The sequence below is a fragment of the Crocodylus porosus genome, unplaced genomic scaffold (genome assembly GCF_001723895.1).
Source record: "Crocodylus porosus isolate Cpor-Errol unplaced genomic scaffold, CroPor_comp1, whole genome shotgun sequence".
NCBI classification, from domain to species: Eukaryota; Metazoa; Chordata; order Crocodylia; family Crocodylidae; genus Crocodylus; species Crocodylus porosus.
The window spans coordinates 32,001,887-32,019,039 of record NW_017728917.1 but is presented as its reverse complement, the minus strand read 5'-3'; the positions used below and the strand labels follow the sequence as shown (position 1 = coordinate 32,019,039).

At 43.2% G+C, this 17,153-nt stretch overlaps 1 protein-coding gene across 1 annotated transcript; it reads left to right on the top strand.

Moving 5' to 3' along the window:
- Positions 1 to 143: 143 nt before the first annotated feature.
- On the top strand, positions 144 to 10,885 carry HRH1 (histamine receptor H1). The gene is made up of 3 exons (XM_019537039.1): positions 144 to 828; positions 1,529 to 1,629; positions 8,669 to 10,885. Exon 3 carries the CDS (start codon positions 8,786 to 8,788, stop codon positions 10,259 to 10,261), a length of 1,476 nt encoding a protein of 491 aa, XP_019392584.1. The 5' UTR covers positions 144 to 828; positions 1,529 to 1,629; positions 8,669 to 8,785; the 3' UTR covers positions 10,262 to 10,885.
- Positions 10,886 to 17,153: the final 6,268 nt, after the last annotated feature.

Genomic DNA, 17,153 nt, shown 5'->3' with positions numbered 1-17,153 from the left:
ACAAGTGGGTGACTCCCCTTGCCGTGTGGAATTCCCCCTGTGATCACAGTATAGCCCTCAATAAAGAAAAGCTGGCTCTGTCAGTTCTGATTCAACCACAACGCGAAGTTTGATTTCTTCCACAGAAGCTAAGTACTTTCCATGCCTCTAATTCCCATAATGGGAAAGTAGGGGATAGCTAGGATAGCAAAGTCAATAATTTGCTAGGCATTGATGAGATTGTGTTTCTGGGTGGGTGGCTAGGAGAGTACAGACAGCATCTGCTCTTCATGTTTAACTAGGTTTAGGATTGTATCCTTTGGAATTTTCTAATCCCTGTGCTCCTTCCAGAAAGTTGTCACACCCACACCACTGAAGGTATGTTGTGGAGGAAATATGCATGGCAGAACCTTGAATACTTCACTGAGTCAAATTTCCTCCCAGTAAAGCATCCCATTGTTTGTATCTTTGTTCCGTTCTTGCTCAGTTTCCTATCTCTAGCAGCCACACCTCTGTTTTATAACACCAGCACTGCTAAGAGTCAATTCTTCTGAGTACAAAGTTTATAGAATAAGGAATTTGACCTCCCTGCATGAAGGAAGGCACAAACATTCCAGCACTGGCACTGGCTAGAATATGTATTAAAATAGTACAGGGAGTGTCTGTTTTGTTCACTTTTGAAATAATAAGGATCAGAAATCCAGTTTATGTGCTTGTGTTCTAGTCAGGTAAATGCTGCACAGAAACATACAGGCAAAGGTATCACCTTTGTATTTAAGAGAGAAAAAGACACAAGTTAAATTCAGTGGAAGAGAAATGACAGGAAGTTCACACAGGTCACCATCATTGGTAAGAGTCATTATAAATCTTCGGGCTAGTCCATAAGTCTGCTCACCACTGGATGCTCAGAAGTTAGGTTTAGGGTTTCCTAGGTCATTCCATGAGGCTAATGGAAGAGAAGCAGACTGCATCAAAGATATGGAGGCTTTCTTTGTCTAAGGGAACAGAGGTAACTATTTGACCACCTTTCTCATTCTTTCTACCTTTTTCCCTGCTACTTTTCCCCTTTATTTTTTGCATTTAAGATTTTGTGCTTATCCTACACTGTAGAATGGAATAACGTGGTAGAAATATTGAGTTGACTTTATAAGGGCCAAACATTCAACATACACCTTCTGCCCTTATATATGAAAGCCTTCATATGCAATTGATTGCATGTCTAATATACATATTGAGTACAATGGCTGTTTCGATATGTAAGATGCTGTCCCTCATTCTGGATGGTTTGTGTAAAAATGTTTGTCTGAATCAGTGTCAGCAGGATAACTAGCTTGCACATTCTCCCTTAAGTCTGCAATGGAAGTGGGGACAGGGAGATGGAAGGTGGTCTGTTTGTATGCTGGAGACAGATGCATCATGGGAAGAGGTGAAAGAGTGCTGGGATCATAACACTGACAGAAGACGTTTGCTTATTTAATTTCTTCCAATCGCCATTGTGCACCCAGTCTTTTATTAAAGTCTGTTTAATTTAAATTTGTGATACCTTTAGAAAAAAAAAATGTGTCAGGAAAAATTGAACTGAGAACCCACTGGCTGATTCCACCCCACCCTATGGTCTTATTTCATCAGCCGCATGCATAGAGGGATGAGGTAGACTGTATCTTTCTCCAGTGTAGACTAAACTGTACTACTGTCTGATTTGTTGCAACAAGTTGTTTTAGTTTTGTGTGCATGCATGTGTGTGCACACATGGAGCAGCCTGGTAGGTTGTATTTGTTCAATACATCTGTCTACTTATGCTCAAAAAGAGCTTTTTCTTGATTTTCTGTAATAGGAAATGCATGTAATTGGAGTTTTATTTGAAACATTACATACAACTAAATTTTTAAAAAAACATATCACACAGCCATTGGTATCTGATTGCAGAAAGTACTTCTAATTTCTACTTTTAAGTATATCAGTAAGATTTGGGCTCATGTTCACAATTAGAGCCTCTGCTCAGAACTGATACATTTTAATATAAAGCCACAGGCTTTCTTGGCAAACATTTGCTTCATAAGAAGAGACATTTTGTATAGCTCTGTAAAAATGACATTAATTTATAAAATATGTGTTTAGAATCAGCAAGCAGACAGATCTGTGTCTATTACTCCTTTACCTGTACCTTCCTGACACATTAAAAATTAAAATCTTAGCTCTGCCAGCCATTGTCTACCACTTCCTGTTCCATTGCACATGCTTTAAACAAGCCTCTGGGGTTATGTAGCAACCCAAACTTAATTGCAAGTTAGATGCCTAAATAAATTAAATGCAATAGCTGCAGCTCCCTGAGGATATCTAGAGAATCCCACCCTTAAGGAAGGAAGGAAAAAATCAGTTTGAAGTGAGCGCATGCTAGAAGCCCTAAACAAATTATAATAACATATTAAAAGCAAACAGTTGTAATCAGTTTTTCCTATAGTGAGCATAAGTTTATACTATATGTGCAGCCTTGCCTTTTCCTAGCACCTCAAATCATGTCCACATATAAGTTACCCTGGTTTAAATGAAATATATTTAAAAGCTAATATAACTAAAGTGGTACAAAAATCTATTATGAAATGGTCTTACTTGGATACAACCCAGATTTAAATAATTTAAGTCAATTTCATGTTAAATTGAGCTACCTGGATATGGCAAGTTTCTAGCACAGGGATAAAACTTTGTCTTGTATTTTCTCCAGTGTTTTGTTTTGTTTAATTTTTAGTGGACAGCTGGTAGCGAATGTGAGTGCACACAGGAGTATATATGCTTAGATCCATTGATACTTCAATGATCCATCAGTTAAATAAGCTCCCTGTCTTTAAAAAAAAGCATGCATTCATATATTTTATGAGTTGGAAGTTATCAGTCCTGAAAAATCATGTTAGTTTCCCCTAAACTGTTATTAGTTTAAATTTGAAATGTGATTATTTTGTGTTATCTTCAAATGTATTTGAATGCAGCTTGTAATGCTATGATAGGTGGGAAGAGATTTGTTATCACTTCACCACCAACAATTCTGACAGGCTGCTAAACCACAATCAGTCTCATCTTTCACTTCAACTTTTTTGACTTCAGCCATTTTACCAAAGCAAATATTACCAGTCAACACTGAAAGTGAGGATACTCTTTTATTTTGAAGCTAATAGCTTAAAAACTTAAGTTAGATTAATTTGTTGAGTCATTAATCCAATTTATTTTATATACAGTTTATTTTATATTTAATTAGTTATTTTGGAGAATTTACTGTGTGCATCTAAATGGCAGCCTTCTAGCCATGTTAGTGGTGTTTTTGCACTTAAGCACATGTAGCAATTTTCCCTGCAGTATGGATGCTGAAACATGCGTGTATAAACTGAGCCTGTTCGGTAAATTACACTGTGGCTGGGCAGCTACACAGCTATGTAGTATGCCCATTCTACACCCATGCCTGCATCTAAGTCCCAGAAATTAAGCCAGCCAGAAATTCACAACTAACAGAGAGATGAGAAATAGGAGGACCTCTCAGGTTTTAGTCCTAATAGTTGAGTGCTGCCTTAGGGCAACTTCCCAGGAAGCCACCAGGTTGCTGGCCTCCCTCACCCAGAGGGGTTTGAACCTATGTGTCTCCAGCACAGTGTTCTAACTACAGTGCCAGTTTAGGGCATGTGTAGATGAAACAGGGGCCCTAAATTAAAGCAGTGGATTTTAAAAAACGCCACTTCAATTTAGGGCTGATTTAAACCCCCATGTCGTGCAAACACTCAGCTGACTTACCTGCCTCTTCAGCGGGGAGGGAAGGGTGAGCTGCCAGCAGACAGAGCAGTCCCTGGGCTGCAAGGGGGTAGTTGGTACTTCCCTCCACAATGGCTGTGCCCCACCCCCCCCACCTGCAGGCACCTGACTTGGGTAGTCCGGGGGGACACCGCAGCTGTGGAGGGAAGCACCAGTTCCCCGTGCAGCTGAGGCAGGCAGGCAGGTTCCAGGGGAGAAAGAAAGAAAAAAAAAAAATCAGGCTCGCTGCTTTTCTTGGGCGGAACTGCTTTCCTGGACTGCTGTCAGGCTGCCTACAGGGTTTCCTTCAGAGCCATGGAGCTGCATGGAGCCTGGTGCTTTGCTCTGTGGCTGTAGAGGCAGCAAACTAAAACTCCTCAAAGGAGTTTTAGTTTGAGCCCCAAGTCATTTAAGGCACATTACGCCGCCAAATTTCCTACAGTGACTGGAATTAATGTGCGATACACCGCCGAGGCACGCAAACACCAAAACCATTAAAGCAGTGCAAAAGCATTTAGCCTGCTTTAAAGTGTTGTGCGAACATGCCTCTTGTTTTGTCTACACATGGCCTTAGTACCCTCTCCAGCACACGTTTTGAAACTATCTCTAAGTGCCAGGAGAGGGAGATAGGTGGGGCTAGGAAAAAGAGAACAAGATAGAGAGTGTGTACCTCAGTGAGATGGATGCTCATTTTTACCCTAGAGCTTTGTTTCCAATGAGGCAGTAACTTCCTTATCTTACTCGATCTGTTTTATGTAATAACTATTAAAATAGAGGGACAATGGCTCAGCTTGAAAAGGAGTGATTGGAGAGGGGTCTGGAAATGCCTGATCTGTGCTGTAGTGGTTAGAGTGCTATGCTGGGAAACTGGATGGATCCACACTTCAAAATCTCTCTTGACAAGGGGGGCACACCAGCCACTCATCACTTGATGGGAGGATCCTGGTTGTGGGAGGATCCTTTTTGTGTCTTACTGTATTTTTCTTGCACTGTCCCTTTAAGGCCAAAGCCTTCATTTTCAGCACTGCAGGGTTCCATTTGTTTTGCGGCAGTTTTGCAGCTCTGGGGACTCCACAAGGACCCAGGGGATATATTTTTGGTTCCTCCCACTCACCAGGGGAGGGGTCAAGGTCAGGGACAGAGCAAGTATAAGTCTTGCATACGTACTAGGGCAACTGTTAAGATCCACCCTGGATACGATTCCATAGAGTTATATTAATAAATGCTTGTTAGTTCAACACAGGAGTGTCCAAAGTGTTGTTGCTGAACTCACAACATATCATCTGGCAACGAGGATAGGATTGCTTGATTAAAGACACCCCTAGATTGTGAGGACAGCATTCTGAGACCAGGCTGTGTTTTTGTGAGGGAAGGTTGGAGGGTTTTTTTCTTGTTTTTTTTTTCTTCTCTCTATTATGGGTGATGTTAGTTAAGATGGCTACATTGGGTCATATAGAAGAATCTGATGTGAGCCAGCTGGCTTCTTAGGACTCCTATGCTGAAAGGCTATCCTATTACTTGGAAGCCAACAAAGTGGAAAACCTAGAACAGACGCGATCCTCCTGACAGTCTGTGGTGCCAAAACATTTGCCATTTTTTGTTCCCTCGCACAACCTGCCTTACCAAACACAAAGTCTTATGCTGAACTAATTATTCTGCTAAAGACATATTTTTGCCTGAGGCCACCTGTTACCCTGTAGAGATTTCATTTTTTTAAAACGGGACCAAAAGGCCAATAAAGGCATAACAGACTACCTGGCTAAGCTCTGTCACCTTGTGAAATTTTGTGAGTTCGGTGATCTCCTGGATGGCCTGCTTCATGACCATCTTATCTGTGAGGTTCAAGATGAAGCAATCCAATGTCACCTGCTCTCTAACCAAATTTGACTTTGGCTACTGCACAAGAAAAAGCCTGGGCAGTTGAAGCAGCATCCTGTAACATGAGAGAAATTCACTAAGCGTCCTCCAGCAACATCCACATACTCCAAAAAGGTCTAGAATGAGATCATCACCAGAAAATTCAGCAGATTATACCTTCACTAATGTAAGCTAATTAATCCACAGACATGTCTGAGTTGTGGTGTCCAACATAGACAAAGGGAGTGCAGGTTTAGGAATGCAGAATGTCATGCCTGCAAGAAGAAAGGTCACATAGAGAGGGTTTGCCACTAAAAGGCCAGTTATGGGAGACAAAAAGACTGGCAAATGTATTCACTCCTAAACCACTCAGAGGTTAGAGTCCTCCCAAGAACATGAGGTACAAAAACTATATTTGCTTAAAAACGTTGGCGTTGTTAGAACTAAAGGTTCTGAGATGATTGCAACTGTAGTAATAAATGGACAGAAGTGCAAAATGGAAATGGGCTCTGGTTCAGGAGTATCCCTCATAGATGAAAACACCTTCTTCCAGTTGTTTCAGTGCCCTTTCCCCAAGTTATTGAAACCTGAGTGTTGCCTGCATGAGTACAATAGACAGATTGTGGACATTTTGGGCAGCTGCAGTGTAGTAGTCCAGTATGGATCTATTAGACAGCGTCTCCCCCTCATTGTCACTAAGGGTTTCCACAAAAGCCTTCTGGGAAGAATTTGGTTCTCATTAGGGGTGTGCAAAGTGGGCTGTATTTGATTTGGATTCAGATTCAGCCTGATTCAGGGTGTTATACAAATTGCCAATTGCTCAAATCACGACCAAGGCTTTATAAAGGGAGATAAGGCAAGGTGTTGCGTTTATTGATTACATGTGTTAGACATAGAGGTTCGGGCACACCATTCATACAAACACACATAAATCATCATACACATCATTACACACAGGTATACACATACACAAAACAACCATTTTATCCACATGTACACCAGGTATAGTTACTAGCAATAGTTGCTCAATATCAGCCCAGGGTGGCCAACCCAGGCTTATTGAGTAGATGATGAAGATTTGAAGATAGCAGATTTAAAGATAACAGCTGGAGTGGGGTGAACAGATGAATCTGTGCTCCAATGAAACAACAGTAGAGAAAGAGACTCACCCAACTTGGCATTTTCAAAGTGTTCTTTTATAGGGATTCGCATCCTTTGTTTCAGTGCTTTGGGGTTTTTCCATACCCAGCTTCTGTTTTTGCGGTTGCTCTACTTTTGTCTTCAGCTTTGGAGTGTTTTTGCTGCCTGTCTGGAAGGATGGGTACATTTCTTCTCCTTGTTATCTTCTTTGTGCCCTCGAGCTTCAAAGGGATTCTTCAGCCGTTTGTTAGTTAGTTACTGACTGGTAACTTACATTTGGCACCTTGTTGCTTACATAAACAGTTAAATCTTCTCCCATTTCTATGCCATTCTCTCACCATTCACCCTTTTACACACACACATACATAAAGGCTATGCAGAGTTCATTCCCTTATGTCAAAATGGAGTTTTCAGGTTGCTTACAGGACAAGATTAACATGGTTATATTTTACTATTATTGCACTCTGTGTTAACATCAGCTACATTAATTCAGTTCATGCTACAAGGGGACATTGATTCAATTCACTGACTTGGATCACTGTCTCAATTTGATTCGGCCAAATCAAAATCTGAAGATTCAATGCTGATTCAGAGAATCAGCAGTTTTGCCATAGACACAGCTTTAAATGTTTTTGCTACATACCTCGAGGCACTAGGCATAGCTCGTGAATGCTGAGATGGTGGGGTGGATGGAGCATCTGGAGCTGGGGGGAATATTCAAGCATCTCAAAGTTCATGAGCCACCTGGTACCTTGTGGTATTTAGAAAAAACATTTAAAGCGGTGCCTATGTCCAAATCATCGAATCTCTCCAAATCAGTTCACAGGGTTCCAGTGTGGCAGCAGCTGCGGCCTCCACCCCAGTTTGGCAAGTGGGGGGTCACAGCTGCTGCCACAATGGCACAGCCCCAGCAGGCAAGCCTGGAGCCAGCACTGGGCTCGGTTACAAGCTGGTGCTGAGTATGGAAGGAAAAGCAGCCCTTCCCCCACCCTGTGGCCAGAGCCCCATGCTGTAGCCCCTCGCAGACTACCTGGGGGTGCCTCGCAGGCTCAGGACAGCCCTGCGTGGGCTGCGAGTGGCTGTAGCAGGGAGCTCCAGGCATAGGGTTGGGGAGGGAATGCTTTTCCCCTGTGCTTAGCACCAGCTCCTCCCCTGCCCTTCCCCACACCCCCACCTTACCTAAGCTTCCCACGCTGAGGAGCTACATGGTCCCAGACCAGAAGCACCTCCTTGGGCTTCCAGCTGGAGGGGCGAGGCCAGGCGGACCCTGCTTTTGCAGGAGCTCTCCAGGGCTTCCCCTTGGTTCTACTGCCCTTGGCTACACTGAATTCTACCAGAAGGACCAAACACCAATTAGTCAGCTAGAAGTTTGCCAATTAGATTCACAAATAAGTAAATTTATGCTATTAACTAACATAATACCACATTTACTCTATTCTGAGTTTTTTTCTCTATTTAACATGGAGAAAAGACACTGGGGAAGAGGAAGGGGGAAGTAGGGAGCAGAGGTTTGGTGGGGGGAAGCAGGGAGGAGGCAGGCACAAGCAGGAGGTAAGATACTTGACCTCCCCACTTCTTGTTTCCCTACAGCAGTGGGAAGGATGAATTAAAGATGATCCTCCAATAATTTGATTATATACATGGAAAATTATAACAAATTAGATTTGTCTTAGAATCAGGTAAACACAGTATATAAAACTGAAAACTTATGTTGACTGAAATTTCTTCCCTGGAGACCCGAGTCAGAACTTTGAGAGAATCTGTGAGTCATATATGATTGGTATGGCATAAAAAGGATCATACAAAGAGTTTTGGACACATTAAGGAAAGTAAAGTCTGTGTGTTAAACTATGGAACATATTTTTTGTTTTATTTCATTATAATAATTATTAAGCATGGTTTTTTTCTCTTTTTACAGCCACTGAAAAAATAAAAAAACAACTCACCATAAACTCACTGGAAATAGGTAGAAAGAGTGAATTCCCCAGGATTTTCACATCTGCCTTGATTCCTACTTTGTGACCTTGACCACAAGATGTGTGACCTGAACAAAACCACAACACAGAACTCAACAGGGGTCCATTTAGCTCCATTAGGTTTGGTCCTAGGTTGCATTTCGCTGATCACTATTGTCCTAAATATATTGGTCCTATATGCAGTGAAAACAGAAAAGAAATTACAGACAGTTGGCAACCTATATATTGTTAGCCTCTCTGTTGCAGATCTTATAGTTGGTGCAATTGTTATGCCCCTGAATATCGTGTACCTACTGACTCCAACATGGGTACTAGGTAGACCAATCTGTCTGTTCTGGCTTTCGATGGATTATGTAGCCAGCACTGCTTCCATTTTCAGCCTCTTCATATTGTGCATAGATCGTTACCGTTCAGTTCAGCAGCCGCTCAAGTATCTCAAGTACCGAACCAAAACTAGAGCAACTGTAATGATTTCTGGAGCTTGGCTAGTTTCTTTTCTGTGGATCATACCAATTCTGGGTTGGCATGCTTTTGCCAATGGTGGAGAAAGGAAGGTTTGTGAAGATGTTTGTGAAACTGAGTTCCACAAAGTCACCTGGTTTAAGGTGTCAACAGCCATTGTCAACTTCTATGTGCCATCTTTACTGATGTTCTGGTTCTATGTGAAAATATTCAGAGCTGTTCAGAAACACTGTCAGCATCGAGAGCTCATCAATGAATCATATCGGTCTTTATCAGAAAACAAAATCGCACATAGTAATAAGGTTCAAGACGAGCAAAACATTTGTCTCCAGAAGGAAAACTCGGGTTTAAACACAAGTGTTTTGAAAAAAAGCTTGGTAGATCCCAGCTGCAATGTAAATATCAACTTCCCTCCTGAAAGTGTAGAGGCAAAGCTTCACCAAGGCAGCTCAGACAAAGCCTCAAAGACCCTCCCTAGAAGAAATGACAGAAAAGTCATGAAACTTAGCTGTTTCCCCCTCACTATTGCCCAGTCTCAGCCAGGTGTAGAAAAAGTGAGCAGGACGTATATGTCAGTTGATAAGCACAAACAGAATGAAGAGGTGTCTTGCCCAGAGGATCTTGAATCAAGTGACACGTCTGAACACACTTTCGCAGAAGTGGCCTCATGTAAAAATGACTCTGATCCTGCTTTGGAGTCAAATTCTGGTTCTGAGGAAAAAACTAATAACAAAGATTTTGTAAGCCTTGGTTACCTGAAAAAGACCTGGAAGAGACTGCGCATCCATTCCAAGCAGCACATACAAGGAATACATGTGAACAGAGAAAGAAAAGCAGCCAAGCAGTTGGGTTTTATAATGGCAGCCTTCATGTTGTGCTGGATTCCCTACTTTGTGGTGTTTATGGTAATAGCTGTTTGTAGGTGTGAGAAGTTTAAGTTACATATGTTCACTATCTGGCTTGGCTATGTGAACTCTACCTTTAACCCACTCATCTATCCTCTCTGCAATGAGAACTTCAAGAAGATTTTCAAAAAGATCCTTCGTATCCCTCATAATTTATCTCGTGGCTGATTTTATTTGGTGTGGAAAAACAATGACATGTTCATGACTCTTCAGTGAAACAAAACCTTTCACTTTCAAGGGAAAAATAATCATGAGTGAGGTGTAAAGCTTTGGAAAAATATGTGTAAAACAAGTGTCTGTGAAAGTGAGCAATGTTCATATGACAAATAGGACCTTAAGAGTTCAAAGTATTTAAAGGGGATCTGGCTTTGACCAGGACTCCTGAAAACTCAGGGGCCAGTCTTAGGACTGCTAAGCTATTGTGCATTTTTTACATCTTTAAGACTACCTCTTCCCATTATGTATAGCAAAACTGGAGAGAAGATAGAAATCTTCAGTGATATAGAAGTACATGGAAAGTTTATAGAAAGAAACAGACCGCAGTTTATATTATCAGCCAACTACTCATTTTGACTTCTGTAATATACATTTTTAAACCTGGGAACATACAACTTGTCAAAGGCATAGATTGCTTACCAGATAATTTTTTTATGTAGTATAAATATGGAGTTTGAATTGTTTTTTTTCAAATGTATCCTGTTTATTTATAATTTCCCCAGAATAATGCACTTTTTAGAGATACCAAGTTGTATTGTGATGTGCTATAAATCTTTGGTATTGTGTTTAACATTCTTCAGCATTTGTTCATTTCACTGGAAAACACAATAATTTTCTATGCTTCAAATATTTCCATATTTACTGTATGTAAGACTTCTACCAGCCACCGTATGCTAGTTACTCCTGTTAAGAAAGTGAACAATTGATTCAGAACTTGTAGAGATACAGTTATGTTAGAGAAACAGTTATGTACCGTTTGTCCTTCCCCTAATAAGTTCTGCTAAAGTTGGTGCATGTATGCTACCTTTCACTGTATAAAATATTCATGCAAATCTGCATCCAGCAACTAAGATTTTAGAGAAAGGGAAATGGATATCCAAAGTATGTGTTTCTTTTGCTGTCACTGAAATGTAATTGTATCTCAAAAATCAAGCTGAAAATTCTATTTACACATTCAGGGCTAATCTATAAATGAAATGCATGTGCCAAGGAAACAAGACTGGTTCTACTTTGACTGAGAGAGGTGTTCAGCTGGAAGTGAAGTAACGTTTGCACAAGCACTGGCTGATCTATTGTTCTAGGTACTGCAGTAATCCCTAAAACCAGACATTCCTATTCACACAGTATGAATCAATGGTGACCCAGTGTGTACATTTAAATTTGGATTTCTAAATATGAGTTCAAGAACCAAAACATAGTTAATTAAAGTGTCTCTCCTGGCATATGTGCTGGGCCTGCTTAATGTATACCAGAATAATCACACCAAGATATGATCACGCAGAGGACAGGAAGGATATTTAGCCAATATATAAGCTGACAGCCACATTATACAATGACTGCAACATAGCAACACATGCCTCCATGTGCTCCTCTGATGGAACTAGTTAAAAGAAATAGTAAGCAGAACTTCATTAGGAGTTCATCCCTGTAGGATGCCCCTCAAGGGTATATTTCATTGGATAGTGTGGCAGCCCAGACATAATACTACCAGCTTCCATAACATATAATGTCTAGACTTCATCAGGTATACTTCATACAATGTCTAGGCCTCAGCAGATATACTTTAGTTTTGTGATTTAGGGATGGGTTGAGGAAACACTGTTTTTTCTTTCACACCTCTTTAGTCAGGAAGGCCTCATGCTCTCACTTTCTAAAGGACCTTTAAAATTCAGCCTAACAATACTGTCCTCCTGCTGCCATCTTGATATCCTGGTGCATTTCTCTGTGAGAATGAAAACACAGTGTTTCTGTACTTCTAAAATTGCTAAATTAACTTAGCAGCAAAGATATGATGAGGTGAGGAGAAGAGCTTTCTCCTGCCTACTCTTATCCTATTAGAAAAAAAATATTATAGTGTAATGGGAAGAGAAGGAACTGGAAGTCATGTCATCACGGTTCTATTTCCTGAGTGCATACAAATTTGCTGAGTGATCTTGAGCAAGCTAAAACCTTGCTGTTTTCTTTCTGTTCATTTGTTAAGTGAGCATAAGCATAAGCAAAGGTGTGATAAGAGACTTGGATAATATTGGCACAGGCCTTTGGAATCTTGTAACAAAAGATACTATATAAATGCAAAGTATTGTTTTCATTCTCTTTCAGTTATCTTGTCTTTAAGATCCTTAATGTCATCAGATGTATTTAAACAACTCAGTATTAAAGGACAAGATAAAAATGGAAGATGGATGCTTTAACCAAATGTATTCTATCTCATAGTAGTCAGAGACAGGGGAAAATTAATGTTAGGAGTCTCTCTATTTCATCAGAGACATGAAAGAAAGAAGATCAAGGCAGAAATACTCATTTTGGAAATAAGAAGCAACATCTTAATGGTGAAAGTGATTAACTACTGGAACAACCTACCCAGACATGGTAAATCCACCACCATTTGGAGCATTTCAGTAGCCCTAGCATCTCAGGCAGCCAAACTGTCACCAAGCCTTTCTTTCCTTTCCTGTAGGAGCTTTTTCTCCAGCAGCTGCCAGAGAGCTGTCTCTGCCAACCCCAGCTCTGGAACTTAGATGTGCCCACATCTTAGAACTTAGATGTGCCCAGGGCCCTGCATCCTTCTGGTCAGCTGACTGGGGACAAGTGCTAGGGGTGTAGGTTGTAGCTGTGTTTGTCTAAGGACATGGTAGACAAGGTTTATGGTGTCAATCCAATATCTTTTAGTAAACTGAATAGTTGGAGAAATATATCTTAGGAAGCTTTGGGGTTGAAAACCCTTTGTCAGGCTGAGGAAGCACCTGCAGTTGTTGCGTGTGCTCTCCCTGGATTGAAGGGATAGTAAAGAAGCCAGAGGCTAGCATATAATGTAGGCAAGAAAGCCAGTCAGTGAAAATGGAAATGGAAGCATCAGGGGGTGAGAGACAGGCTGAGGAAGGAGGATGTAGCAGGTAAAGAAGGTACTTGGGGAGTCAGATGTCTGGCAGGTTGTAGTGTGTCATCATTCCAATGTCTAGGTCCATGAGGTACCTAGGAGGCTTGTAGGCTCATCTGTGAAAAGTGGTTTGAAATTCAGTCACTGCACCTTGCTAGCCTCATCACCAGAAACCAACTTCCTACAGCCCAAAACACACCAAATGGATCCAGACCATTCCATGACAAGACATGCAAAACCTGCCAACAATATCTCCAGTATGGAGATATCTTCACAATACATATCTCCATCAGGGCACCAAATGTCCAGATGGAAAATACGTAGGAGACAACAAGCAACAACTGTGCACCAGAATGAGTGCACACCAAAAATCTATCAAAGACAAGAACACCCAAATCTAAAAAGAGAGGTGTATAATGGATGGAAGACAGGAAACACCACTAAGGAGGACTATACTGCACTGGTTCACACCTGCAGGGAGTAAACTAGAAAAAAGGCTGCGACTGAACTCCATCTGGCTACACGAATCAAGAACAATAAAAGTCCTTCTTCAGATACGTGGGGAGTTGAAAGAAAAACAAGGGCAACATTGGACCCCTGCTAAACCACCTGGGATAGCTGACTACCAACACCCAGAAAAAGCCAATCTACTTAATGATTACTGTGCACCAGTTTTTCACCAGACGAAAGAGATGGTGCTGCCAAACATGATGTGGGATGACCAGGGTAAAGATGAATATATGCCTACCATTGGCATGGATCTTGTGACGGAACATCTTGAGAGGCTGGATCCCCATATATCAGCTGGACCAGATAGGTTGCACCCAAAAGTGCTAAACGAAGTGGCAGACATCATAGCGCAACCACTAGAGAAGATATTTGAGAATTTGTGGCACACCTGAAAATTGGAAGTGGGCCAATGTGGTGCTCATCTTCGAGAAAGGCAGGAAAGAAAACCCTGGAAACTACAGGCCAATCAGTTTCACCTCAATCCCTGGGAAGATTTTGGAAAAAATTATCAAAGAAACCATTCTTGACAGAAGGCAACATTCTGAGGGATTGCAAGCATGGGTGTTTTGTGGGTAGGTCTTGCTTGACCAATCTCATTTCCTTCTATGACCATGTGATGTATACCAGGACAAAAAGGAAGAGGTTGATGTAATATATTTGGACTTTTAAAAAGACTTTGACCTGGTGTCCCTTGATGTCATGGAAAAATTGGGCAACTACAGCCTCGATTACTCCACAATCCAATGGTTGGGGATCTGGCTCTGAGATGAGAGTCAGAGAGTGGTAGTAACAGAACTCCATCAACATGGCACTCAGTGAGTAGTGGCATCCACCAGGGCTCCATTCTCAGACCTGTACTCTTTAATGTCTTCATAAAAGATCTGGACACTAGTTTCAAAAGCAGACTGGACTGACCCAGAGAAACTTGCCTGCCTGGTATGTGATTCTGCAGCTCTGTACCTCCCCTACACTGTGGCCCATGCCTCATAGATGGCATCCCAGGCAGCTAAGGTGAACACACATGGAGCCTCATAACTCCACTGCAATCAGCCAGCCTCAGGCATCTAAAATATTTTAGGGGTCTGGGCTTTCCCCAGCCAAGACTGTGAGTATGTGTGGTGGCTGGAGGTTATAAGGTGCTTTCTACCCACCTTTCACCAGTTATTGGTCCTGGCATGTCCTGGGGGCTGGTGTGCCACCGGCAGTCCCACCAGGCCTCCCAACCATGGCAGGGTGAAATTTTAAATCATGCCTATGACCTTGGATCTCCTCCTTCCCCACAGTCCCATCCCATACCTCCAAGCTTGCCCTGGCACAGGAACTTAGAAGGGACATGTTCTTCCCTTCCTGGCTGGTGATGCAGTGAGAGCTGCCTCCAGCTCTGAGAGTGGTGTATTAAATGGCTCATAAATCAGAAACCAAAAGGAAATAGGTGCAGATGGAGTGAGGAGGGCGACACTCCATCTGCACCTGGAGCTTGGGGAACCCTAGCAGCAGCAGGCTTACCTTGAGGAACACCAGCTGCTCCACCAAACCAGGATCCAAAGAGGTGTGGTGAGGTGTCACAGAATCTCCAGTAATGCTGAACACCCTCTCACTTGGAACATTGGTCGGTGGACAGGACAGGTGTTCCTGGGCAACTGGCCAGATCCTGCCACACCTGGCTGTGGTTTGCCCAGTAGGCCAAAGGGTCACAATGCAGCAGCTCCACATCCTCGGTGAGATAGGCAGCCACCAAGGCCTGAGTGCTACCTGCCTGATGGTGGGGTCTGGTGCCTCTAGACCCCACCAAGGAAGTCATGCCTTTGGCCCACGTTGGCAGTGGCTGTCGTAGAGAAGGAGACTGGCTGCTGGATAACGTGCTGGCATGGGACAGGGGGTCCCCCTGTTCTGCATCATCCTCCTACACCTTTCTGCCTCCCTGACTCTGTTCACCAGCATCTCCATCCAATGATCCAGGGTTTTGCTGTCGCATACGCTCCTCTTCACCCTTGGGTCACACATGGGGGCCAGCAGATGGACCATACTGGACCACAAGGGATCAAATCATTTCCTGATGCCCTCCTTCAGCCACCTCACCAGTGCCTGCATGTCTGGTGGCAGTGGCTTTCTTCAGCCAGGAACATTTATCTCCTGGAACTTCTCCATTTCGTTCTGAAGTTCCCTCGCTACAGGGATCAGCTGGGTAAGAAAGGCATCAGCAGTGCTGAGGATCTCGGTGGCCTTAAGGAAGGGGTTGAGGACCAGCAAGATCTGGGAGACAGTATTACACTCAGCTCTGTTAAGGGGGCCACTAACTCCAATCTCTCTGAGCAAGGTGATCTCATGGATGGCCTTCTGTTGCTCCACCAGCCTTTTGAGCATCAGGTATGTGGAGTTCCACCAAGTCTCCACATCCTGCATGATTTTGTGCTGTGGGACATTCAGCTCTGTCTGTTATCCTGCAACATCTTGCCCCCCTTGATGCTCTGGTAGAAGTAGCCTGCCACCTTCCTGCATTTGGAAATGAGCTTGTTGGTGGAGCTGGCACCATCACCAGCAGCTTTGTCCTCCTCCAAGGCATCCCTGACAAAAAGATGGAACTTGTATGCCACACTGGCATCATGGACCACCTTGACTATATTGGTCCCAATGTCAGTTACAATGAACTTGTGGGAGAGCTTGCCCTGCCCAATGAGCCACCCCTGCACCCCATGGTCCCCATAATCTCAGTGCCATGTAGGACTCATTGTTTACCTCATCCTGAAAGAGAGCCCGCTGATGGCCTGAATGGTTGCACCAGTGCTCTGAGAGGGAGAGGTAGGTGTGATCTCCATGCAGGCTGCTCCAGATGTCTGAGGTGAAGTGTAAGGCCACTTGTAGACCTGCCTTGCACATCTCCTCTCTCAAGTACTCCCTGCATGCCTCATACAGGGAGGGCAGCACTGTTCTGCTGAAGTTGGTGCATGTGGACACTTTGTATGATGGGGCCACAAGCACCATGAGCCACCTGAACCCCGGCTGCTCAACAAGGAGAAGGGCTGGCCATCCACAGAAAGCATCTCTCCAATGCTGTGGGTAACCTCATTTGCCTTGGTAGCATGACCCCCTGTGTGTCTACCTTTCCCCCACTGTTCCAGGGTGGCCTGGAGATGGGGGCTTTCAAGCAAGAGGGGGACTTCTTTTGGGACATGCTTCCACTGGTGCTGGGCTCAGAGGGAGCAAGCGCAAGGGGGTGGTGCCTGCAGAGATGCATCAGCCTCCCTGTGGTCCTCATGCTTTTCCCCCTCTCCCCTTACCTCAGCTGGTTTTGGCTCAGCATTGCAAGTAGGTAGCATATGTGAGACCATCTCAAAATGTTCCCAGACCACATTACCCCCTCATTTCTGGGGTGCGTGTGGGGCTCCTGCTTTATCCCCCTCTTCAGCAGAGACACAACAGCAGGAGGAGCTGAGCTAGCTGCCCTAACAGTCTCCT